This window comes from Meriones unguiculatus, chromosome 14 (genome assembly GCF_030254825.1).
Source record: "Meriones unguiculatus strain TT.TT164.6M chromosome 14, Bangor_MerUng_6.1, whole genome shotgun sequence".
Lineage (NCBI taxonomy): Eukaryota > Metazoa > Chordata > Mammalia > Rodentia > Muridae > Meriones > Meriones unguiculatus.
In genome coordinates, this window is record NC_083361.1 from 69,684,556 (window position 1) to 69,710,601 (window position 26,046).

Sequence of the window (26,046 nt, forward strand, 5' to 3'; positions counted from 1 at the left end):
CCAGGCAGGAATCGCCCCTGCCTTGGGCATGCTGGGAGGGACCAGAATCTTTAAATCACCCAACTAACCTGAGCACAGGGCGCTCGGCTCTCACCGCTTCGGCGGTAGGGGGTGTGGGCCCAAGCTGCAGCTTGTAATGATTTATAATAAAAAGAACCTCACATTTACAAAAAAAAAGTCTTATTATAATACCCCAGCAGGAAGGTTTCAGTAGCAAGGTGGTATTGCTTAGACCAAATATGTAGACGTATTGTAGATGAGTTCCCTTTCTAGGTCTCAATTTCCTTGCTGTCAAGACGAAGCTGGAATAGATTGTATTTAAGCATGTTTGCTGAGGGGCCAGCCAGAATGCTTGGAAAGCAAAAATATTTAGGTATCTCCCCCTCAATATGCCGACAACACAGCAGACAATTAGGCAAAAGCTTGCTAAACTGTCAAAAACAAATGTGTCTGTGACCCAGTTCTTGACACCTGGACGACCTCAGTAAGTAACTGTTGAATTCGAATAAAAGTTTGATCTTATTTTGTGGCAGGAGCTGAGGGAAATTCTCATTACTAAGGGGTTGGAGAGATTACCGCTTTTAGAGAGGACCTGAAGTTTGGGTTCCAGGTCCCAGAAGAGGCAGTTCACAGCTGCACAATTTATCCAGTTTCAGGGGACATGACGCCCTCTTCCGGCATCTGTACTAAGGTGCAACGTCGGCCCCGCGTACACACGTGATTAAAGAGAAAATCTTTGCGGGACAACTCAGGAGATGTCTTCAACGCCAGCACTCAGGAGGCGGAGACTGCGTGATCGCTGGGAATTCGAGGCTAGCCTGGTTTACTTAGTGGGTTCAAGGTTAGCCAGCGCTGTACAGGGGGAAGCGAGTCTCGCCTCCCCCAAAAGACTTTTGATTGGCTCTAACTTAACCAATCCCGGGCAGCCTCCCTCAGACAGCCAATCAGGACGAGGGGGCGGGCACTTCCGCGCCGCCGACCGAGGGCGGAGTCTGGGGGAGAATGTGGCGCTCGGGCCGGCCCTAGGGGTGTGCGGCGGCGGCCATGGAGAGCGAGCAGCCCGACAGCCTGGAGGGCTGGGTGCCGCTGCGCGAGGACCTCTTCCCGGAGCCCGAGCAGCACCGGCTGCGCTTCCTGGTGGCCTGGAACGCCGCGGAGGGCCAGTTCGCCGTCACCTGTCACGACCGCACGGCGCAGCGGCGGCGCGGGCGGCCCGAGGCCGGCGGCGGCGGCGGCGGCGGGGGGTGCAGCTGGGCCGGGCTGCTGTCGGCCGCCGGCCTCCGCGGCGCGCACCGGCAGCTGGCGGCGCTGCGGCCCGCGCTGGAGCGCTGCTTCCCGCCGCTGCCGGCCGAGCTGGACGCGGCGGGCGGCGCGGGCTGGGGCCTGGGGCGCGGGCTGTGGGCGCTCGTGTGGCCGGAGCCCGCAGCCCCCGGCGACGCGGCGCTGCAGGAGCTGTGCCGGCAGCTGGAGCGCTACCTGGGCCTGGCGGCCGACGGCTGCGGCGGCGACACCGTGCGCGACGTGCTCTTCCCGGCCCCGGGCGACGCGGCCGACTGCGAGGGCCTGCGCGAGTTCCGCGAGAGGACGCTCCGCCAGCGCCTGGACGGGGCGGCCGCGCGGCTGCGCCAGGTACACGCGGCGCCCGGCCGGGCCGAGCGCGGGTCCCCGGGACGTCGCTGGTGCAGCTGCACCTCGGCGGGGAGGGAGTGGACCCGCCAAGGGTGTGTGTGTGTCTGTCTGTGTGTGTCTCTTCTGAGACGGGGTGTCAGTACCCCCCAGGCTGGCCCGAGCTCCTCATCCTCCGGCCTCCTCTTCCCAAGCGCTGGGATTACCAGAGTGCGTCTCTGCGCCACGCCCGGGTTTGGTTTGGTTTTGTTTTGAAACAGGGCCTTCCTTATTCTGTGGTTCAGGCTGGCTGGCATTGAACTCAGGGCAGCTCTCTGCCTCAGCCTCTCCAGTCCCTAGAATTACAGGCGGGCGCCACCGTTCCTGGACTAGGTGGGAGCTCATTCGCGGTTCTGAGCCAGCTCCGCCTTTCACCTTTTCCCCAATCCTGGCAGAGCCGGGTGTTGTAATGGGAAAGTCCAGAAGTCTTGAAAGTAAAACTGAAAACAACGCGTACCCGTAGGATATAAAAACATAAGCTAAATGGAAGCAATTCTGGGTCCTCTGCGAAAGAGGAGGGTTAGCTAAACATGTCTTAGAGGATGACTTTTAAAAGATAGTTTTGTTCTTCTTCAAGTAATAAAGATCGAATGGAAAGCTCTCAGGAAGTAAGGCTCTATTGATCAGTTTTGGCAAAAAATAGGAAGGTTCTTTTGGACCAGAAGGAGGTAGTTTGAGACACACCAATTCGTTATTTGTGTGATAAACTTTAGAGACCCTAAACGTCCGTTAAGGGGGCTCGGTATGTTTTACCCAGCAATATCCTGAAGAGAGCTAAGTGTCAGATCTTCCTTCTATGTCCTGGACACTCCCTGTACACTTCCCATTTCTCATTATGAGCCACTGTTCTTGTTTATTTCTGTTGTTGTGCTAAACACCTTAACAAAAGCCAGTGGGGGCGGAGAGGGGTTATTTGCTTTACTGGTCACAGTGCGTCATCTGGGGAAGCCAGGGGAGGTTCTGAAGTACAGATAGTGGCGGAAGGCGGTCACTGGCTTCTCTTCTCTGCCTCGCTCAGCTGCCTTTCTTAGCCCAGGACCTCCTCCCCGGGTCGAAAGGCCTGCTTTTGTTAGGCCCTCTTCTATCAGTTTAGCAATTGAGAAATGCCCACAGGCCAATCTGATGGAGGCGATTGCTCTATTGAGATTCCCTTTCACTGGTGTGTTCCTCTCCCAGGGAACTAACCCTGAGGCCTCCAAGCAGTGGTTTTCCTGTGTTTCTTATGAGGAAGGGCAGTTATAAGAATTCAGCCACAAAGCAAAATCTTGATTGTCGTGTATTATCTTAAGCTAAATAGAGAATGAGTCTTTTAAAATGGCTTTATCAAAAGGATTCTGTTAGTGGGGTCTTTGTTTTGAGCCAGGGTCTCACGTAGTAGCCCAGGCTGTCCTGGAACTAACTATGTAGCCCAGGCTGCCCTTAGACTGTGCTGATCTTCCTGCTTCAGCATCTGAAGTACTGGGACTATAGGCTTTGGCCACCACACCTCGCTTAGCTAGGACCACTTTTCTGTGTAGCTCACGTACCTACTTCGCAGGGTGTATATTTCGCTTTGTAATATGAGGAAACTACAGGCCGCCAGCTTTTGATCCCTAACCTGATCATTTTGCATCAGACTTGGCTGTTTATTTAATCAGTAGTGGAGATGGGACCTTGATCCTTGCACATGTTAGGCATGCACTCTGCGGCTGAGCCACCTCCTCAGCCTGTGACTTGATATTGTCAGGCAGCGTCTTACTAAGTTGCCCAGGCTGGTCTTGAACTCTGGGTGGCCCAGGCAGGCTTAGTCCCACCCACAGCACTTCTCTCATCCTACAGCCCAGCCTCAGGTTTTACTCTGTTTCTCTCATGTGTCCATCATGCTTTTCAGAAGCTTTGTGCTCTGGGTTTGAACCAGTTTCAGCCTCTGAATGTAGTTGTAAGGAAGGCCTGAAACACTTCCTGCCTATCATCCCAAAGCTGAGTTACAGGCTGGCTCCACAGACCCAGCTCCAGATTGGTTCCTGACACTTCATTTCTTATCGTCTTACCCCCTCTCCCCCTCCGCAGTCACAGCATCTGCACGCTGGAAAGTTGTTTTCCTCAAGTTCATTCCCAGCTATTATAGTCTAGCTGTTCCTGTGCGTAATTCATCTGTCTACCTAAAACTTCCAAATGCGGTTGGAGGGTAGAAAAACTAAGTATTTCCACAGAAGAGTTTATAGTCTTTGTTCTCTTTGAGACTGGACCTTGTTTTGTAGCTCAGGAGGACCTGGAACTAACTTAGCTCAAGTTGGCCTCAAACTCATAGTAAAACTCTTGCTTCGGCCTCTCAAGTATTTAGAGTATAGGCTTGAGCCTTTATGCAGGTTATAATATTGTTATAATTATTATCCTCATATTAATTAAACAGTCTGAAAAAACACAGTGCTGAGTGGCTGTGAGAATAGTAGTTTTCCATGGACAGCCCTTCTTAGTTAACCACATTTGTGTTATTAGGGCTTTTGGTTGGAGAACATTTTTCTGTGTACGCAGTTTAAAATTGCTGTTTTAAAATTGAGAATATTGGGTTTCTTTTATTTATTAATTTTTGTATTTATTAATTTTGGCCTCTAGATTCTTCAAGATCATGGAAAAGCCAACACCATGATAGCATTAATGAAAGTTTATCAAGAGGAAGATGAAGCATATCAGCAATTAGTTACCATGGCGGCCATGTTCTTCCAGTATTTACTGCAGCCGTTCAGAGATATGAGAGAAGTTGCGACCTCATGTAAGCTTGAGATTTTGGTATGTCTCCTGATATTTTATCTTACTACCTGACCTGTATTGTTATTTTAGTCATATATAAGGTTTAGTCTGTAATTTCACTTGTGTTCATCTTTATGTTTAGATGATATATGTATAAATATATATATTATTCATCTGTTTATAGACAGGGTCTCATGTAGCCTAGGCTGACCTCAGATTTACAATATAGCTGAGGCTAGCCTTGAACTCATGATCCTCTGGCCTCTACCTCCCAAGTGCTGGGATTGCAGGCAGTCTTCTTCAGTGGTAGACCTTGTGCCAGCAAGTTCAAGATCCTGGACTTTATCCCTGCACTGATAAAAGGCCTGCCTGGGCAACAGAAGAGCCAAAACCAGCCTGGGAAACTTAGTAAGACCGAATTTCAAAATCAAAAGTGACAAAGGAGAGGCTGGAGAGATGGCTTAGCGCTTGAGAGCACTGGCTGCTCTTTAGAGTGCCCAACTTCGATTCTCAGCACCCATGTGGCAGCTCCTAACTGTTTGTAACTCCAATCCAGTTCCAGGACTTCCAACAAGCTCACACAGACATACATGCAGGGAAAGCACCAATACACACAAATAAATAAGTAGATAATAAAGAAATAGATAAATAAATAAATAAGAAAGATTAAAAATAACAAGTATATTCTCTTTAGCTTATTTTCTACCTGTAAGAATACATGTAGATGGGCTGGAGAGATGGCTTAGAGGTTAAGAGGACAATCTGCTCTTCCAGAGGACCTGGGTTCAATTCCCAGCAGCCATGTGGTAGCTCCCAACCATCTATACTGAGATCTGATACCCTCTTCTGGCATGCAGGAGTACATGAAGTCAGAGCACTGATATACATAAAATAAATAAATCTTTAAAAAGAAAAAAGAATACATGTAGATTTCTTAGAAATGGGAGGCAAATTTAAATAGCGGGGTCCCGGATTTTAATTCATTTAAACATTTGTAATTGTTGCATTCTGATTCTTATTAGATCAGTGGTTCTCAACCTTCCTAATGCTGCACCCCTTTAATATAGTTCCTCATGTTGTGGTCACCCCCAACCATAAAGTTATCTTTGTTGCTACTTCACAACTGTAATTTGCTATTGTTATGAATCGTAATGTAACTATCTGTGTTTTTTGATGGCCTTAGTCAACCGGTGTGAAAGGGTCATTCGACCCCCAAAGGGTTCACAACCCGCAGGTTGAGAACCACTGCATTAGGGTGACACTGTGTAGAAAAAGCATCATTAATGTTGCCTTGTGTGCCAACAGCAGCGATCGGGAGATACCGAGAGAGCTTGTGCTCTCCCCCCTGCGCTAGGCTGTCTTTACACGCACTGTCGGGACGTGGCAGGAAGCTGTACTTTGCTTCTCTAACCCATGGACGGGGTCATTGTCATCACTGTTGTGAAGGCCCTGTTTGGAGTCTTTCTGTGTGTGCAGCGTGTGTGTGAGGTCATCAAGGCATGACTCATGGAGCGTTCATCAGAAGTGCACAGCTCAGTGGTTCTTATTCCATTCAGACTGTCTGACAAGTATCAATTCTCTAATATCGGAGCACTTTTCCTTAACATTTATTTAGTACTGTGTGGGTGCACACATGCAGGTGGAGGTTAAAGGGCACTGTGGCGGACACCTGGATTGTCTACTCCTTTTAGGTATTATAAATAGTGCTGCCATCAACATGTGTGTGCACACCTGTGGTGGCCTTTTGGTTTTTGGTTTTTGTTTGTTTGTTTTTTGTTTTTTTTTTTTTGAGTTAGGATCTCAACTGTAGCTCAGGCTGGCCTGGTGTTCACTATGTAGCACAGGATGACCTTGAACGCACACCAATTTTGCTGCCTCAGCCTTCTGAGGGTGCTATTACAAGCACAAGCCACACAATTTACTCATTTCTCTTGTGTATATACTAGAGAGTGGACCTGCTGGGGCACATGATAATGTTTAACTTTTTTTTTTTTTTTTTTAAGTTTAACCTTTTGAAGGCAGCCAGACTATTCCCAAATCAAGTTCACTGTTTTAGTGTACCTAAGTGTGGACTCACATTTGTATCATCACCAGCTCTTGGTATGTTTGGTTGTTGTTGTTGAGACCAGATATTGCTATGCAGCCTGCATTAGCCTTGATTCATGGCAATTCTCCTGCCTCAGCGTTCCAAAGTGCTGGGGTTACAATGTGTTCCCATGCCTGCCTTCAACACTTGTTACATCTGTCTTTTTATTCTTTTTATCTGAGGGGTGGGACATGGCATTGTGTAGCTTTGACTTGCATTTGTGTAGCATGAACCCAGCTGTGCCATGGCCCTGAATCAAGCTTTGTGGAAGGAAAGGGCTCCTGGATGCAGAGGAGCCCTGAGTTTGGGCTGTTGGAACAGTGCACTGCAGACTGGGCAACTTACACCCAACAGGACTTTTCCTATAGCTCTGGTGGCTGGGAAGTCAAAGACCAGGGTCCTGGCAGGCCTGGTGTTTGCTAGTGCTTAGCTGGATGTCCTGATGGCCTTTACGTGATAACTGTATAAGGGCATCAGTCCTAATCATGAGGCCTGTATCCTCATGGCGTGGTACCATCACATTGGGGATTTAAGCTTCAATATGTGAATTTGGGCCCACAAGCATTCAGTCCATAGTGGCACTGCCTTGGCTACATAGATGTGGATATCTTTTAGGTGACCATGTTATATGCATTTAAGTATTAAGTATTTAAGGTTCCTAAAAGAAACCACAGCAAACACAACACTAGAGTGCTAAACAACAGACATCTCACTTGCACAGCTGTGTATTATTACCTAACAACCCCCTGGAAAGGGTCTAGTGATGCAAAGCCAGTCAGTGTTTACCCTCTGTGCCCAGAACACACTCATCGTCCAGTGGTGCCCAGCTCTGAGCTCACTGATACTCAGCCAGGAACTGACTAAGCAGTAGTAAAAAGAGTGGCTACAACAGTGCACACAGTCACTTCGAAATGTCCTAACGGCACTACATCACTCTTTTGTAGAAGTCCCTGGATGAGGATGAGCTGGGGCCCAAAAGGGTGGTTTCCCTGCAGAAGGAAGCCAGCAAATGGAGCAGACGGGCTGAAGAGGCAGTAGTCTCTATCCAAGACATCACTGTGAATTATTTTAAGGAAACAGTAGCAGCCTTAACAGGTGAGACTAAGAACTACTGTACTAGGATTTGTGTAACTTTTATTCTACTCAAAGAACATTTGCATGCATCTTCAGTATCAGGCAGTGTATTTGCTGGGTGCTGGGAATTCAGTAAAAGGATAAGTCTGAACAGTTTCCAGCCTGGTGAGCCGAGAGAAGTCTGTGGTACGTTCGTTTAGCACATGGTAAATGGCAGGGACAATGCTGAAGAAGAAAAACAAGGCTCTGAAAGCAATTGGGTCTGATTGGGTGTTCATGGAAGGCTCTGAGGGGTACACTTGCCCCATACCTGAATAGTACCTGGAGTGGAGAAGGCATTTTCAAAGGTGTCAGAGGACTTGGCAAATAGAACTTAAGAAAGCCCATGGGCTGGGTCTTGGAGAGCATGGAGAGCTTTTTATGAGCAAGAATACTGGACAGCCAGGCAGAGGTCACACCAGGTGAGGCCTATGCACTGTGCCAGAATCCCTTCGGCCTGTTGGACATTCCACCTTCTATTTCCTGCCTCAGCTATAGGCTATAGGTTTTTAAATTGACAGGTGTTGCAGCTATACAAAACACAAGAGATTCCTTTTACAGTTTACGGCTGAACATTCCAAGGTCTCTTACTGCCTACATAATGTCTGACTGTGGGACTCTGTATTTGTTCCCATCTGTTGTAGGAGGAAGCTTCATACGATGGCCGAGCAAGGCACTGATCTATGAGTATAGCAGAATGTCCTTAGGAATAATTTTATTACTACCTTTTTTTTTTTTTTTTAATCCTAGGTCCCTGGGCTGTCTAGTCTGAGGTTTGGTCACCTAAGCAATGCGGATGGGTTCCATCTCTTGGAGTGGGCCTTAAGTCAAATATGATATGATTGGTTGCTCCAACAAGCTTTGTGCCACCATTGCCCTAGCATAGCTTATTGGACACCATTGTAGATCAAAGGTTTTATGGCTCTATTAATGTTTATGTTTCTTTTATAGTACAGAGTACCTTCCTATACCAATTTAGGGGTGAAGGCTCAATGTAGGTACCATTTGACTTCTGCGTGTTCAATGAGTTATATAAGTGTCGTCTGCAGCAGTGGGGCCTTGCCATCAGTTTGTGGAGAACAACCTATAGTCTTCACAACAGCCTGGGTTTGGGGATCCCCATGGGACCCCTTTGGCTAACAATTCAATTAGATGTAACCTAATCCTGGTACTGGAAACTTCATTTTGTAACAAGAGATGCCAGATGGGGCTCTGTCTCCCCACTTTTTTGTTTTTTTTTATTTGTATTACCATATAAATGTGATATATGTAATATTTTAGGATGCTTCTACTGTATTATATGTGTAAATATTTTAGGAAGATTCTATTGTGTTAGGATTCCATACCACTCCTCAGATGGTGCTTAATTTTAGCTGTCTTTTTCCATCTTCTTCCCTCATCTCTCTCTCCCTCTCCACTTGATCCATTCCAGTCCTCACACCCGTAACTATCTATTTGATTTCCTTTTCCTAATGAGATCTATTTGTCTGCCCTATTTCATTACTTTATAACTAACATCTGATCAATAGATTGAACCTTGGTTATCACTGCCTTAACAGCTAATGTTAAGCAAACACATACATATTTGTCTTTCTGGGCCTGGGATACCTCATTCAGGATGATTTTTTTTTTCTAGTTCTATCCATTTGCCTACAAATTTCATGATGCCATTTTTTTTTAAAACAGCTGAGTAATACTCCAGTGTATAAGTGTACCACATCCTCTTCATCCATTCCTCTGTTGAGGGACACCTAAGCTATTTCTGCTTTCTGGCTACTGGGGATAGAGGAGCAATGAACATGGTTGAGCAAGGTTCTCTGCAGTAGGATGAAGTATCCTTTGGGTACATGCCTAGGACTGGTGTAGCTCAATCTTGAGGTAGATGGATTTCCATCTTCCTGAGGAACCACCAGCAATGGATGAAGGTTTCCTTACTCTACATCCTCACCAGCATCCTCAGGTGTGAAGATGAAATTTCAAAGTAGTTTTGATTTGCATTTCCCTGATGGCTAAGGATGTGAACATTTCTTTAACTGTTTCTCAGCCATTTGAGATTCCTCTATTGAGAATTCTCTACTCATATCTATACTCCATTTTTAAATTGGGATATTTATTTTCTTGATATCTAGTTTTTTGAGTTCTTAATATAAGGATATATCAGGTATTTGTTCTCTGTCCAGTGTGTAGTTGGTGAAAATCTTTTCCTATTTCGGAGGCTGCTGCTTTGTCTGAGTGATGGCATACAGAAGCTTTTAGTTTCATGAGGTCCCACTACTAATTGTTAATCTGTTCAGAAAGTCTTTTTCTTGTGCCAGTGAGTTTAAGGCAATTTCCCACTTTCTCTTCTAACAGAGAAATCAGTATATCTGGCTTTATGTTGAGGTCTTTGAACCATCACAAAAACTGAGTTTTGTGCAGGGTTAGTATGGTTTATTTGTATTCTTCTACATGCAGTCATCCACTTTCACCAGCACCATTGGTTGAAGACTCTTTTCTTTTCTCTTTTCTCTCTCTCTCTCTCTCTTTCTATCTTTCTTTTTCAGGGTGTATTTCTGACTGCTTTATCAAAAATCAGGTGTCCATAGGTGTGTGGATTTATATTTGATTCTTCAGTTTGTTTCCATTGATCAACATGTCTGTTTTTATGCCATTACCATGGCTCTGTAGTACAACTTGAAATTAGGAATTGTGATACCTCCAGCAGTTTTTTTAATTCAGGATTATTTTAGCTATCCTAGTTTTTTGTTTGTTTCTTTGTTTTCATATGAGAACATTGTCCTTTTGAGATTGTGTTGAAGTTTTTATGGGAATTGTATTGAAGTTTTTATGGTAGATTGCTTTCAGTAAAATGGCTACCTTTACTATGTTAATCCTGCTGAGCCATGAGCATGGGAGATTTTTTTTTTCTCATTTACTTATTTTGTTCACTTTACATCCTGTAGCTCCTCCCTGCCTCCCGTCCCAGTCTCACCTTCTCTCCCTGCCTTTCCCCTCTTTCCTCACAAAAGGGGAGCTCCCTTTCCCATCTGCCCCAGCTCATCAAGTTGCATCAGGACTGAAGACGCATCCTCTTCCGCTATGGCCTGGCAAGTGAGTCCGATGCAGTCCCCATTTCCTTTACTAGAGGACCTGCAAGAAGCCTGAGCTGCCCATCTGCTACATCTTTGTAGGGGCCTAGGTCCAGTTCATGCATGGTCCTTGGTTGATACTTCAGTCTCAGCAAACCCCTTTAAGCTCTGGTTAGTTGGCTCTGTTGATTTTCTTGTGGAGCTCCTTTCATTTTCAGGGTTTTTTCTCTTTCCTCCCATTATTCCCAAAGTCTCAACTCTTAAGTTGCCTCTCTTTCTTCTCTGTTCTTGTGAGAAGTTGGGTGCCTCCTTTTCTGTCAAATCTTTCTCTGATTTGCCACTTTGTCCTCAATCAGAGGTCATTATGTGGGATTAAGAGTATGTGTCCTGTCAGCATTCTAGCCAGATCACACAGACCTAGGTCTTTGGATGTGATCCCTTAACAGAACATCTATGTTGCTGGATTAAAATTCCTCTGCAGACCTTGGAATTTTTTACAAACTTGGCTGATCTTGTGTTTCATGCATAGATTTTAAGAATTGCAGTGTCTTTGGACAGTGGTGGTGCATGCCTTTAATCCCAGGACTCTGGAGGCGGAGTCAGGGATGATCTCTGAGTATGAGGCCAGCCTTGTCTACAGAGCAAGTTTCAGGACAGCCAGGGCTACACAGCAGGGCTACACAGAGAAACCCTGTCTCAAAACACACACACATGCAGAGAGAGAGAGAGAGAGAGAGAGAGAGAGAGAGAGAGTTAGTGTTCTCTTGGTGGATTTTCCCTTTTAGTTAGCAGTGTCCTTCCTTATCTCTTATTAGTTTTGGTTTGAAGTCTGTTTTGTCAGATATTAAAGTGACTACTCCATCTTGCTGCATAGGTCCATTTGTCCATTGGTCCATTGGTCCGTAAGTCCAAAAAAGATAGGAATATCTTTTTTCATCCTTTTATCCTGAGATGATGTCTATTCTTGATGTTAAGGTATGTTCTTGGATGCAGCAAAAGATGGATCTTGTTTTCACAGCCAATCTCTTAGTCAGTGTCTTTTTATTGGGTAATTGAGCTCATTAATGTTAAGAGGTATCAATGAGTGATGCTTATTGATTCCTGTTATTTTGTTTTTGTTGTTGCTGTGGGTGTGGGGGTGTGTACGTGTGTGCTTCCTCTCTTTTGATTTGCAGGTCTAGAATAATTTATTCCTCGTGTTTTCTTGGGTGGTGTTAATCTCTTTAGGTTGGAGTTTTCTTCAAGTCTCTCCTGTGTGGCTGAATTTGTAGATAGACACTGCTTAAATTTGGTTTTATCATGGAATGTCTTATTTTCTCCATCTGTTGTGACTGAAAGTTTTGCTTTCAATAATAGTCTGGGATGGTCTCTTAAAAGTCTGTAGAACATAGGGCTGGAGAGATGGCTCAGTGGTTAAGAGCACTGTCTGCTCTTCCAAAGACCTGGGTTCAATTCCCAGCACCCACATGGCAGCTCACAACTGTCTGTTAATGCTGATTCCAAGCGCTCTGACTCCTTCACAGTAATGCATATAAAATAAAACCAAATAAATCATTTTAGAAAAAAAGTCTGTAGAACATCTGTGTAGGCCCTTTTGGCTTTTAAGAGTCTCCAGTGAGAAGTCAGGTGTTATTCTAATAGGTCTGCCTTTATATGTTACTTGGTCTTTTTCCCTTGCTGCTTTTAATATTCTTTGTTCAGTACTTTTAGTGTTTTGATTATTATGTACAAAGTAGAATTTCTTTTCTCTTCTAGTCTATTTGGTGTTTTGTATGCTTCTTGGACCTTTCTGGGCATCTTGTTCTTTAGGTTAGGAATATTGTCTTCTATGATTTTGTTGAAAATATCCTCTGTGCTTTTTGTGGTTTCTTCCCCCTTTTTCTATTCCTATTCTTAGATTTGGTCTTTTCATAGTGCTCTAGATTTCTTACTGTTTTGTGTCAGGATTTTGTTTTTTAAATTTAACTCTTTTTTTACTGAGGTGTCTGTTTCTTCTATTTTGTTTTCAGTACCTGAGAGTCTCTCTCTTCCATCTCTTACATTCTGTTAGGGAGGCTTGCCTCTGAGGTTCTTGTTGGAGTTTCTAAATTTTTCATTTCCAGATTTCTATCAGTTTGGGATTTCTTTTTGATTCTATTTCTACTTTCAGGCCTTGGACTGTTTTATTAATTTTCTTCCACGGTTTGTGTTTTCATAGGTTTTTTTTTTTTTTGAAGGGTTTTTATTTATTTCCCCCTTAAGTACCTTTATCATAATCATAAAGGTTATTTTAAGGTCTTTGTCCTGTGTGTGCTGCAGTACTCCAGGCCTGCTGTGACAGGGTTGCTGGGCTCTCATGGAGACACACTGTCCAGGCTGCTATTGTTTTATGCTGGTGTCTAGGCATCTGGGCTTGGGAAGATTGTAATTCTAGGAACTGATATCTAGTCTTGTCTTTGTTGGGTGAGTGTTTGGTTTTTTGGTTTCTGTTGCCTTTCTGGTTCTTTGGAGAGTATAGTGGCTGAGTGTTGCGTGGTAGGAATTCTTTTGGGATCCTGATAGATGTGGCCACAGGGGCTACAGGTCTTTCTAAGTGTTGGGAGCTGACACTTAGGAACAGGGGTGGGCTGGGAGGGGGGTGCTGAGGGAGTTCACTGGACACAGGGGAGCCTAGTGTACACCTCTAGGGTCCCTTAGCCCCATGGGAATGAGGCCAGAGAGTGAGGGGAGGCCACAGCAGGTGTTCAGCTACAGAGCTGGAGATGAGACTAGAACATTGGACTTGGAGGAGCTGAGTTAAAGGGGAAGATCTGCAGTGAGCCTACTTGCTTCCATGGCTGGAGTGGCGTGTTGGTCCCCAAGGAGTGCCTGTTGGAGTTGGGGGCTGGAGTAAAGCAAGGGGTTGAGGAGGAGAGGTTTGGAGAGGAAGATCTGTGTGATTCCCTGGAGGAGAGGGCAAGGGAAGCCTCAGTAGGTGGCCTGCTGCAGACCTAGGGATAAGATCAGGGCATTGGTTTGGGAGGGTCTGAGGGAGAGGGGATCTGCAGTGAGCCCACCTGCTTCCCGGCCATTGTGGCCTGCAAGTTCTCAGGGGGTGTCTGCCGCAGCTGGGAGCTACTTTCCTGGCGGGAGTCAACAGCTTGCTTTTTTCTACAACTGGGAACCACATGCCCTGGGGTGACAACACCCACAGTGGGCTAGGACTTCCTGTATCAATCAACAGTCATGAAAATGCCCTACAGACATGCCCATAGGACAGTCTGATAGAGGCAATTGATCAATTGAGGTTCCTCTTCCCAAGTGACTCTGGTTTGCATCAAGTTGATGAAAACTAACCAGCACACCAATCTATTACGACTTGAAATTAGATTGAAAGTAGAGTGATGATCTTAATGTTGGTCAGACTGTTCATATGAGCCTGTCTGGCCACAGAAATAGTATGGACCAAGAAACAAAAGCAGGTGCCTCAGTGAGGTGGATCATGAGCTGTTATTATCCTGCTTATAAACTAAATACCTAGAATTTTCTATCAATGACTAGCTGTTACTTTTGTGATAATTGTTTTAGTAATAAGAACAGACAACAAAGAAACAACCCAGGATCCATTAATTAGTTGTCCTTTTATTTTATTAATTATAAACTCAGGAATGCAGAGACAAATGGAGCAGGATCAGAAGAGATTTGGCCAGGCTACCTGGGCCACAGCCATGCCCAGGCTAGAACGTCTCAAGCTCATGTTGGCTCGGGAGACTTTGCAGCTGATGCGAGCCAAAGTGCTGTGTCTAAATCACAGACGAGCTGAAATCCAGAGAAGGGTAAGACAAAAACAGAACTTTTCTCTAAAGCCACGTTTTCATTTAGATTGCCCTTTCATCCTAGGCTTTGGTAATGAGCGCTCATTGTTTTTCTCAACACACACTTCCAGTAGATATGTTACTAATGAGGGTGGGACAAGAAGCTTCCCTTCCTGGTTCTCAAGATGTTTCTGAAATATATTGCCCAGGATTCGCTCTGTAATATTGAGTTGAGGATTGAAGTGGGGGACTCAATTTAAAGATCAGTCCAGCAGTATGTTCAGTATATATTCATGTACACACACACAGTCACACAGTCACACACACACAGTCACACACACACACACTCACACACACTCACTCTGCATATGTATGCATTTAAAGTGACAGTGCCCTGAAGCCAGCACCATTCATGCAGAAGCTAAGCATGCTCTCCACCACTGAGCCCCAGCCCATCGTAGCTAAGCGTGTGCTTTCCGTAGGCTCATAGTCCTGTAAGCCGTTCCCATAATCTTGGAGAGTCTGATCAGTAGCTGTCTTAGACCCAGCTGCTTGTGAGAAGATGCCATAGTTGGAGTGACTACAGAAGATTAACTATTTCTCTCAGCTCTGGAGGCTAGATGGCCAAGATCTCGGTACCTTTGGATTCAGTCTTTGGCGAGGGCTCTCTCTGCCTGTGGCCACTCCTTCTTTCTGTGGGCTCGCAGGGCTTCTCCTGTGTCCAGGGGAGAAAGCACCACTAAGAACTTTCCCACCACAAGGCCCCACCGCCTCGACCTCCTCAAACCTAACCCTTCCACACTGTCACACTGGGGTTAGAGTACCAAAATTCAAATCTGAGGCAACATCTTTCATCCACGACATGGCCTCATTGCCATTATGTCTCTAGAGCGTGAGTGTGCTGACTTGTCTGAAGGGGGGAGGGTGTGTAGAGATTGGGAAGGAGTTCAGCTTTGTCTTGAGTTGACGCCCTTCTTCCCGTCTCCTTTCTCAGCACCAGAACGCTGTGCAGCTTGCCCTTACTGTGCTAATGAAGCTCTTTCTTTCTCCATACGAACCAGGTGGAAGCTCTTCCAGACCAAGGAAAGAGTTTAGATGTTGTGGATGAGCTAGAAATACAATATTACGAGCTTCAGCTGGAGTTGTATGACGTCAAGCTTGAGATACTGAGAAATGAAGAGATGATCCTTGTCACACGGTTGGACTCTGTTAAGAGACTTATAAAAGGTAACGTTGCTGTTTATGTTAGAGTGAGATGGTGAAGTGCATGTTTGAGGAAATATTACCAATTACCAATTTCTTCTTACAAACAGCCCATTACATCTACTGAACGTTTTTAGTTTCAGTACTTTTATTATTCTGTAGTATATTCAAACACATGAAATACAAAGAAAGAAAACCTTATGCCCATTATGTAGAGGTACTTAGTGAAAGCAAGTTGCTGATAACTTTGTAGGGCTTTTAAAATGTGCTACATATCTAAAAGTGAGTATCAAATTTTAAAACCAAAACCATGTACTCTATCAAGTAACCTCATTTTTACCTAATATACAGTAAACTCATATAAGTAATAATCTTAAAAAAGCACAGCATTTTAATGGCTGCATAGTATTCATTTTACAGGCATACTGGAACTTCCTGTCTCTTTGTCTTGAACATCAGTTCAGGAGAAACATTCCTTTGCATGTGTCCTTGTGTGTAGCACAGATTCCTGATGATTTATGAAGTAGACTTCTAAAGATGGAATGGTTGGGTTAAGGGCAATGATTTTTTTTAACATTTTAATATAAACATGCCAAAATGGTATAAAACAGTCATTTGAAATAGATTTCCCTCTTCCCCCTATTGTTTCTAACTCCTCAATTTCATAACAGGCCCCTAGAGAGGCTACACAAAAGGACACCCCATCAGCAGGAGATGAGAGTGCATCTTCCTGTATTTATGCTCTTCTCTTCTAAGAGTCCAGACACTTGGTAGAAAAATGGCATCTTGCAGTTTTTGTTTAATTACAATTGACACTGAAAACAATCTTATATATGTAATGGCCATTTTTCTTTGAAATGTTTAATTTCTTTTTTTCCTTTTTTCTCTTTTTGGTGTTTTGAGACAGGGTCTTACCATGTAGCTGCTGCTGGCTTCAAACCCACTGTAGTCCTCCTTCCTCAGGGCTGCTGAGGGCCAGGATCACAGATCCTACACACCATGCCTCACATAATTTTCCTTAGCGATGTCTTACGTTTTTTGTTTGTTTTTCTTTTTGAGACAGGGTTTCTCAGTGTAGCCCTGGCTGTCCTGGAACTCACCTTGTCAAGGAGGTTGGCTGTGAACTCACAGAGATCTGCCAGCCTCTGCCTCCTGAGTGCTAGGATTAAAGGCATGAGCCACCACCTGTCTCTATTTTTATACATGCATATCATTCTGCTTTGCTCGTTCGCCACCTCCATTACCATTCCTTGTTCTTCCCTACCCCACGTCCCCTTCCTCTTCCAGCTGTCATCTCTGCACATACACATGCGCACACACACACACACACACACACACAAATACGCACATGATTATTGATTCCTTTTGTTTTTGGAGACAAGGTCTTATGTAATTGGCACAGCCTAGCCTCAGAATTGCTTGTGTAGTCAATGATGGCCTTAAATTACTGATCCTTCTGCCTTCACTTCTCAAGTGCTGGCATTACAGAAGTGCACCACCACACCCTGCTGTATTCTTGTGTGTGGCTTCTGCATCTGGGAAAAATAAAAATCATGCCAAATGTATCTTCCATTTTTAGAGTATTTATTCAGTTGGTCATACTATGGTAAAAATAAAACTTTTCACCCAAATTGGTCTTAGTCACTGATTTAAAAGATTATCTCCTGCTGCTTTAAAGGCTCATAGCACCATAGGTGTGCCCTGAGTGTCCTCTTGCACTCAACTGTGAGGCCTTTCAGTGTGGGCTATGTGTTGCTCCGCACCTGTGAAGCACACGCCAGCACCCTCCTGTTACCTTGCATCTCCATGTTCTCTGACTTTCTCACTTCTTTATTCTTCCAGATGAACTTTAGAATCACTTTGGCAACTTTTAAACAAACAAAAACTCACTGGAATTTTGATTGGGATTGTGCTTAAAATTAGAGATTACTTGGGGAGAATTGTCGTCTTGCAATTCTGAGTCCTCCCATTCAAGATCATGGTAGGTCTCTTCACATCTTCATCTCTTTCCCCAAGTCCCTTCAAGTTTAATGATTCTCATGCAGGGCCTCAGCGTTTGGTTTAATCCTGGTACCCAACACCTTTGCAGCTCTTCTCAGTTGTGAACATTTTATACATTTAGGGGGAACTTTTATTTTTTAAAAGTTACTCTGGAAGGATGTTTTCCTTTGGGACTCAGGTTTGGGGAGGAGATAGAAAACTTATTTGGTGTGGTTTTGCAGGGTTTGGGTTTTCCACAAGCATGTGTTTTTAAAAATCAATAAGTAATCAAGAGTAAAGACCGGTGAGAGAGCTTGTGCTGTGCTGGGAGCATTTTGGCAGTAGATACAAAAAAACTTTCATTTCATTTGCTAAGGAAGAAGTAAAACACACACACACACACACACACACACACACATGTTTATCCCCACAAAATCGGAAATAAGAGAACACTGGGATATTCTGAGACTGCTTGAGCTAGTGAATACTATGTGGCCATTAAAATGCTTTCCAGTACATGGAACATGTTGGTGCAGCTATGTAAGAAGTGTGTGTTTCCCTGCGTGATGTAATTGCAGCCAGTCTTTCTTCACATATAAAGACATTTCTGAATTATTTCTCAGAGTAAACATGCCTAAGAAAACGGTGAATCTTTTTAGAGAAGCAGGATGAAGTGGTCTACTACGACCCATGTGAGAGCCCCGAGGAGCTGACGGGCTTGGCACAGGACCTGGAGCTGCACCTCGGTGAGAACGGAGAGCTGAGAGCACTGAGACGGCAGTGCCAGCAGCTGGAGGCTCAGCGGGGCCGCATCTGCACCCGGAGGGCCCACCTCAGGAACAGAAAGGTACCTCATGAGCCTTCTGAAGGGAAGGTTAAAAGGGCCACCCACACAGTGATTAATGCTAAGTGTGTTTATGATCTCTATGGCTGGAGCTAAATATATTTAAAGTGCTAAAAAAAATTTGTTTCTTTTGAGATTTAAGTGTTTACCTTAATATCTAGATTAGTTCATTCAGTAATTATTGAATGCCCACTATATACATAGTACCTTTGTCATCAGAATAAGAGTGGGGGCCATGAGATGGTCATCACATAAAAGTGCACGTGGCACTTCCTGATAGCCTCACTTCAGGAAAGCAACAGCCCTGAAGGTGTCCTGTGACCTCCGTATGCCCACGCATACTTAATAGATAAAAATACACAAAAAGGGAGCTAGGCGCAGTGCTGGAATCCCAGCTACTCGAGAGGGCTGGAGAGATGGCTCAGAGGTTAAGAGCACTGACTGCATTTCCAGGGGTTCTGAGTTCAATTCGCAGCAACCGAATGGTGGCTCACAACCATCTATAATGAGGTCTGGTGCCCTCTTCTGGTGTGCAATACACGCATGCAGAATGCTGTATACATAATAAATAAATCTTTAAAGAAAGAAAAAGAAATGGCTATAGGTATAGTCCAACAGTGGACACTTGATTGGCATGTATAGGGTTCTTGGTTCAGTCCTCAGTGTCACAAAAAAATGAGATAAAAATTAAAGACCAGACTAGGGAGAAACTACTAATCACCTGTACAGAATTATATTTTATTCTAAATTATGGATTATAATAATGCTAGTCATAGATGTAGTGTTCCTATTACATTTAGTGAAACAAAACAGATTTGTTTTTTATTGCAAATTTTTTTCATACAATATATATTGATCATGTTTTTTCCTCCCCCAGCTCCTAGATTCTCCCCACCTCCCTATCCACCAAACTGCATTCTTTCTCTCCAGCTCTTAAAAATCAAAACAAATAAGCAAAAGACCAATAAGGCAAAACAAGACAAAACCAAAGCAGAATTTCCTAATTCTGAAACAGTATAATTGCATAAAAACACCAAGAAATATAATGTTTTCCAGTAGAAGAGCAAGTTCCTATATTTTAAGACGTCTGAAGGTTCCTTACAGGACATTTCTTCCCTCTCCCCTCACCCATCTAGCCATCTGCCAGGTACCATTAGTAATTCACCAACACATGTCCTTTCCCTTTTTAAAAAACCCAGTTGTCAAGTCTCTAGACCAGTGGTTCTCAGCCTTCCTAATGCTGTGACCCTTTAATACAATTCCTTATATTGTGGTGGCCCCAAGCATAAAGCTGTTTTCATTGTTGTCATAACTATAATTGTAATGGAAATGTCTGATACATAGGATATCTGATATTTGACTCCTGTGAAAAGGTCTTGACCCCAAGGGGTTGAGAAAGGTTGTTGACCCACAGGTTGAGAACCATGGGCTTAGACTGAGCTGGAGCATTAACCATCTCGCTGCAGACAGCGTTCCTTCCTCTGCCTAGCTTAGCAGCTCTTCACTGGGTGACAGGATGGGAACTGAGGGCAGGTTTCAGATACCACCTTGGATTGAAAGCACAGCTCGGCCACTCGTGACCTTCAAGGGCCAACTTCCAACTTTTCTCTTTTTTTAAGATTTATTTTATGTTTGTTTGTGTGTGTTTACATGTGTGCATGTGCACATGGATGCAGGGACCTGTGGAAGCCAGATAAGGACATCAGATCCCTAGAGCTGGAGTCACGGGCCACTGTGAGCTGCCCAGTGTGGGTGTTGGGCACTGAACCCTGTTCCTCTAAAGAGCAGTGAGCACTCATAACTGCTCAGCCATCTTCAGCCCTGCGAGTTCTCTTAAGCTAAATTTTTCCTCTGTTAGGAAGCTATCCACTAATGACAAAACTCTCATGATTAACGTAAGAATTACGTGAATTAGGATTCTTACTGCATTCCCTTGTATGTGAAGGGTTATCGTGAGTGCCTAAGCATGAGAGAAGTACAGTTTTAACATAATTTCCAAGTGTTTCTAGGTGGGCTATGCTTTTGCAGATGTGTTTGGAAATATAATTTGTATTTATAACATGAGGACTTGGGTTTAAACAATCACATTAGAATGGATTGTGGGGCTGAGATGGCTGCCTGCACTGTAAAGGACTCCACTGCTGAGCATGCCCACCTGAGTTCCTGCCCCAGGACCCACATGACAGGAGGAGGAAACTGACTCCAGCGCAAGTTGTCCTCTGACCTCCACCTGTGTGCTGTGGCAGGTGTGCATGCTCCCTCCCCACCAAAATCAATCAATCAACCAACCAACCAATCAGAGGGTTGAGACATTTTATCTCTCAAAGCCCTCTGTTGGGAACAGATGACACCGGAGGGCAGCCCTTGTCACATGATTGTAAGGAGGACCTATCATTGACCGTCACTGTAAACCAAACACTTGACATATTAGCCGAACAGTATGTTAGGTGTTTAATAATATATTCAGCTCTACTCCAGCCCTTTCTCCATGGTCTTACTAAAAGCCATGTATGTTACTTGTCTTATCCCACCAGGATCACTGCCGAGAAAATCATCAGCTCAGACTGCAACAAGCCAGACAGAGTATGAGGCATTTTCACCAGCATCACAGTATTCAGATGGTGAGTACCTGAGAGAATGAGACAGCTGCAGCTTGACGATGGACTAGCCTGTGGAACTATAGGCTAGGACAGATGAGGGTGGGCCTCCTTTCCTTGTGAATGCATCCACGACTGGAATGATGGGCACTTTACAAGGATGTGCTTGTTTACATACAGAGAAGAGACAAAATAAAAGAAGAGGAACAAAAGAAAAAAGAATGGATAAACCATGAGCGCCAGAAAACGCTTGAGCGACTAAGAACATATAGGGAGGTAAGTTCTCGAAGTAATTACTCACCACCTTCATCTGGGGAGATAAAGGAGTCTCACCTACACTAGAAAAGAGTGCAACATGTTATGAACACATAACATAGAATTTTTAAAATGCTGTTATTGATAAAGAACAAAATTTAGGAACATCATAGTTTCGACAACCTGAACCACTGCTGGCTTTTACTCTGAGGCAGGGTCTTAAGATGTAGCCCAGTAGTTACTGTTCTTTTGCTATAAAGCGACATCACAACCAAGGCTACTTTTACAAAAGAGCGTTTACTGGGGCCTGGCTTTCAGTTTCAGCGTTAGTTCATTACCCTCGTGTTGGAGGCTGGCGGCAGGCAGGCAGGCAGAACACTGAGCAGTAGCTGAGCGTGCACGTGTGAGCCACAAGCAGCAGGCGAAGAGCTAAAGACTGGGCCTGACCCCAGTGACACACTTCCTCCGATAAGACTACACCTAATCTTTCCTAATCAGTCCCTCAACTGGGGACCGAGTATTCAAACCACAGACCAGCAGGGTAGCCTCCAAGTCAGTCCTCTTGCCCAGCCCCCAGCTGCTGTATTAGTGTGTGTCTGCTTACAGCTGCTAGTGCTGTCGTCACAACATGTCTAGGTTCCTGCTCTCCCTTCAGAGTGGCTCTCAGCTGCCTTTGGTGTTAGCTGGCTTCTCTTTATTTTTATTTTTAGTGTCTATGTGTAAGCACACACATGCCTGTGAAGGTCAGAGGAAAACCTCAGTGTCACTGTTTAGGAGCTGTCTACCTTGTTTTTTGAGACAAGGTCTCATTGGCTTGGAACTCAGCAAGTAGCCCCCAGGAGCTGCATGGCTCCACCTCAGCTCTGGGGTTAGAGGCCTTGCCACCACACCTAGCTTTTTGTGTGGGTTCTGGGGATTGAAGACAGGCTCTCTTCTTTGCACAAGTACTTTATCTGCATGATCTACCTAGCTGCTTTTTTTCCTAATCTCTAAGGTGTCACCAAAGAGGAAGCATTGGCATGTAAGAATAGCCAAAGTGCTCTGCTGGAATGAAGGTTCCTATTCCCCACCCCTCTCTGGCTCTGTCTCTCTCTAAAACAATTTTTATATGCATCCTTTTCATCTTCATTTGATTACAGAGAACTATTATATGGCCACTTGGTCAAAGCATTCAGCTCTGAGTCTTGGCAGGTTTAGGCCAGTTTCCCCCAAAAGCCAATGTAAATCTGAGGGTTGTTTTTGTTTTTCTGTTTAGTTTTGGTTTTTTGTTTTGAAAAAGATACGGCTTCACACTGGCCCAGGGTCCCCAAGCTCAAGGCAGCACCTGCTGCCACTCAGGCAGTGCTCCTTGAATTCCTGAGAACAGGCTCAGTAGCGTGGGGCTGTGTTGCTGGCCAGGAGGTGCTCATGGGTCAGGACGCCCCGTGCCCAGGGCAGCACTGGTTTATAGGTTTGTTTGCAGAGTTGTACCATTTTGACAGTGTGCATTGTGGCCAGTCTCTCACTAGTTTTTTATCCTCAGAAGTGTTCAGCTCCTCAGTCTGTACTGAAAACGACTTGCTCAGAATCCATGGTGCCAAACCTGTTAGGTGGCCGCTCTCAGAAGAGGTCCTCAACAGCTCATCACAAGATAGCTCATCCTGCCTCCAGCAAAGCCAGAAGTGTTGCCCCATTACCTGAAGCTAATATGACAACCCCTGAGCATCAAGACTCCTGTGGCAGTGTCCCTGTCCAGGTTTTTGTTCCAGTTGGTGACCAGACACTGCCTCCATCCAGCGAAGACCTGTCACTACCACCACAGCCACCATCCCCTCCTCCCCCACTTTCTCCCCCACCACCCCCTCCTCCCCTACCATCCCCTCCTCCCCCTGCTCTGTCCTCTTTTCAAACTACCTCTCATCAGAATTTAAGACCTAGGACTTTAGCAGCAGAGGACCAGCCACTCCCTCTAGTGTGTGACGTGTTTGCTGAAAGACCATGTGATTTCGTGGAGGACTTTTATCATCCAGGTAACCCTGTGTAGTTCTGCCCTGCCTCCTGTGGGTTCCTAAACTGTTGAAGAAGTCTCAGGAGTTTTAATTTAGTCTTCAGATTCTCTAGTCTCAGAATATGCCACCATTTGTTGCCTTGTTAGTGCTTTCTTATAGCAATTAGTATAGATGAGATTGAGTCTAACAAATGTTAACTCAGCCTGAAACACAGGCTGGGTATTGCTGACCACACTGTGTGACTCCTGAAGGTGCTAAAGAGCAGTCTACTTTGGGCTTGCCTGGACTTCAGCATGGGTGTGAGTTCTGCCGGTGTTTCTTAATACAACTTTAAATGGTGCTGTCACACCCCTGAGTCATCCATAGAACTGAAGTGTTGAATTTAATCAAGAATACTGGAAAAGTGGGCCACCTTTTGTCGTCATACTGAGAACACTCAAGTACTTGCTTAGTGAGGGCCACGGATCTCATGCATGTTTCTAATTACGGCTTTAACGTTGGCTTTGGGGAGAAACTGGCCTAAATTTGCCAGAACTCAGAGCCTACTGCTTTGGGGAAGATTGTTTTATATAAACCCTAGTAAAATGCTACGCTCTGGCCGAGTCCCCCACTTAGAACATAGAACATGGGGCAGGGATGAGTGTGAAGCTCATGGAACATTTACATGCTGGTTTTGGTTAATTGAGCACTCTGCTTATTCTGAGTTTGGGGCTTCACTGTGTCCAGAACAAAGCGTGAAGGAAAATTCCTGTAGGTTCAGGTGGCAATGGCCCATCTGTAGGGTTTGCACCACTGTGAGAATGAAGAATGCTCTCCCATCTGCCTAGATTAGAGTTTGGATGTGGGCAGATCTTGGGTGGGGGAGCATTCTCAGCTTAGGTTGGATGCACACAATTGGGGGAGGCTCTGTTCAACTCACACACTACTCTATGGTGCTGGAGAGTAAAAGTGTGAATTAGAACCCCTGACTGTGGAAGTCGTCTAATCAGTTCTCCAGGGGGACTATAATCGGGGAAGAACACAAGTCTAGCACAGAACAGACCTTGTCAGCCATAGCACAGCTCTTCTGTCCCCAACTGGAAATGACTGAAGTCTCACCTGGTGGCCATACTCATGTCCCTGTGTGTGGCTGGCAAGGAAAAGTTTTACCTCCTGAGGGTGTCAGGGTGCCATGTTTTTTAAAAATAGCTTCTCCCTAGTATCGTGGGATTCTGAGCTAATTTGTGATTTGACAGTACTTCACACCCTCAGAAATAGAGCCCATAGCTACCTCGCTTAGCTGGGTGGAGTTAAACACACTGACAGGAAATGGGCCAGCGCCTTCTCTCCGGCCCACTGAGCAGCAATTATATCACTGTAAGCCTTTCTGTGTGTGGAAACCTACTCTCCTGTTGTCACAGGGTGAGTCATCACTGACTAATCACCAAGACTGAAGTAGAGGAATGAGGGCACATGCTCAAGATGTTTTTAATGGGAAAGGAAATGGAGGGGATGCAATTTAGAGGGAGCTAAGTCTTGCTCTGTGAGTCGGATTGTTTTGCTGCAAACATCCTTAACTCTTTAGGTTCAATAAAAGATGGGTGTGGTGGTGGCCTGTAAGTGACAGTGATTTGAAGAAGTGGGTGGCAGGTAGGATAAACCATAGCACTGCTAACAGTTGATCCGTGCCCTCTCGGTGGCAGCATGCATGCTTGGTAAATCCTGGCAGGAACTGGTATGCCTGGAAGCTGGATCTTCTCATCCTTGCTGTCTGCTCATTTTCAGGCTCTATGGATGAAATGTTGGCCTCTCTACGGCAGGGCAGGGCCTCTCTCCGGAAAGTAGAAGAGCCCACCTTGCCCCCTCCCCGCACCTCCATCAATGAACAAGTTCTGGCTGCCATCAGGCAGGGGGTGCAGCTGAAGAAGGTCCACCCAGGCCCAGGCGTGGATCCCTGCAAGAGGCGCACCAACGACCTGGAGAGCAGCATCAGGGCAGCCCTGGACAGAATCAAGAGAGTGTCTGCTGACTCAGAGGAGGACAATGACGAGCAGAGCCCTGTTGAGTGGGACCGCTAGGTCTCCAGGCGACAAGGTAGACAGGCCCATAAACCCTAGGCCAGCAGGGCTTCCCTGAGAGACTGCTGTGATGCTCTGGCTGTAACACTGGGAGGACAGCAGAGGCATGGTGACTGTCACACACCATCCACAGGTGGGAACAGTACTGTGTCCACTCTGGAGTCTGACCTGGAGGGACAGTCCTGTGGTATACATTAGACTCTCTGCTTCCATGTGTATGGACACTGGTTCCTCGGACTTAGAGGCTCAAATGTGAACATGATTTTAGCAATAATCAGAATAAATTGCATATATCCCAGAATTACTTTAAGTATTTAAATAAAATGTATTTTGTGTATGAGCACTATAGAAACTCATAATAAACAGTATTTATAATGCATCTGTGTTATGAGGAAATACTCTCGGTCACACTACAAAAGCAGAGCTCTTCCTGCCTGGGTGGGTTGGAAATTTCCCAGGACTTCAGCTCAGCATTCAGTTGAGCAAGTGCTAGGGGCACTAACAGCATTGCCCACCTCAGGAGATGATCTTCCCTCCTGTCAGGAACGGGTGGGACCGATACGCAGCCTAGTCACTGCTCAGGCTGCCCAGGTGTCCCTTAAACTCGGTACCCCAACTCTCAGTCCTGGATTTCTACCAAACTAAAAGAACCCACCTTTCTTCTTTCCAGAGGCCCTCAGTTTCTTC

General features: G+C 45.2%; 1 protein-coding gene across 1 annotated transcript; it reads left to right on the forward strand.

Annotated features, from left to right (window-relative positions):
• The first annotated feature begins 975 nt into the window (after positions 1 to 975).
• On the forward strand, positions 976 to 25,738 carry Whamm (WASP homolog associated with actin, golgi membranes and microtubules). The gene is made up of 10 exons (XM_021633065.2): positions 976 to 1,629; positions 4,261 to 4,434; positions 7,426 to 7,576; positions 14,287 to 14,456; positions 15,497 to 15,662; positions 18,278 to 18,465; positions 20,997 to 21,083; positions 21,240 to 21,335; positions 22,837 to 23,323; positions 25,067 to 25,738. The coding sequence occupies exons 1-10, from the start codon at positions 1,045 to 1,047 to the stop codon at positions 25,357 to 25,359; spliced, it is 2,397 nt and encodes a 798-aa protein (XP_021488740.1). The 5' UTR covers positions 976 to 1,044; the 3' UTR covers positions 25,360 to 25,738.
• Positions 25,739 to 26,046: the final 308 nt, after the last annotated feature.

Coding starts and splice junctions, on each gene's coding strand:
- Whamm (XM_021633065.2), top strand. CDS start 1,045: ATGGAGAGCGAGCAGCCCGACAGCCTGGAGGGCTGGGTGCCGCTGCGC. Junction 7,577..14,286: donor AACAGTAGCAGCCTTAACAG/GTGAGACTAAGA, acceptor TTATAAACTCAG/GAATGCAGAGACAAATGGAG. Junction 15,663..18,277: donor TGTTAAGAGACTTATAAAAG/GTAACGTTGCTG, acceptor GAATCTTTTTAG/AGAAGCAGGATGAAGTGGTC.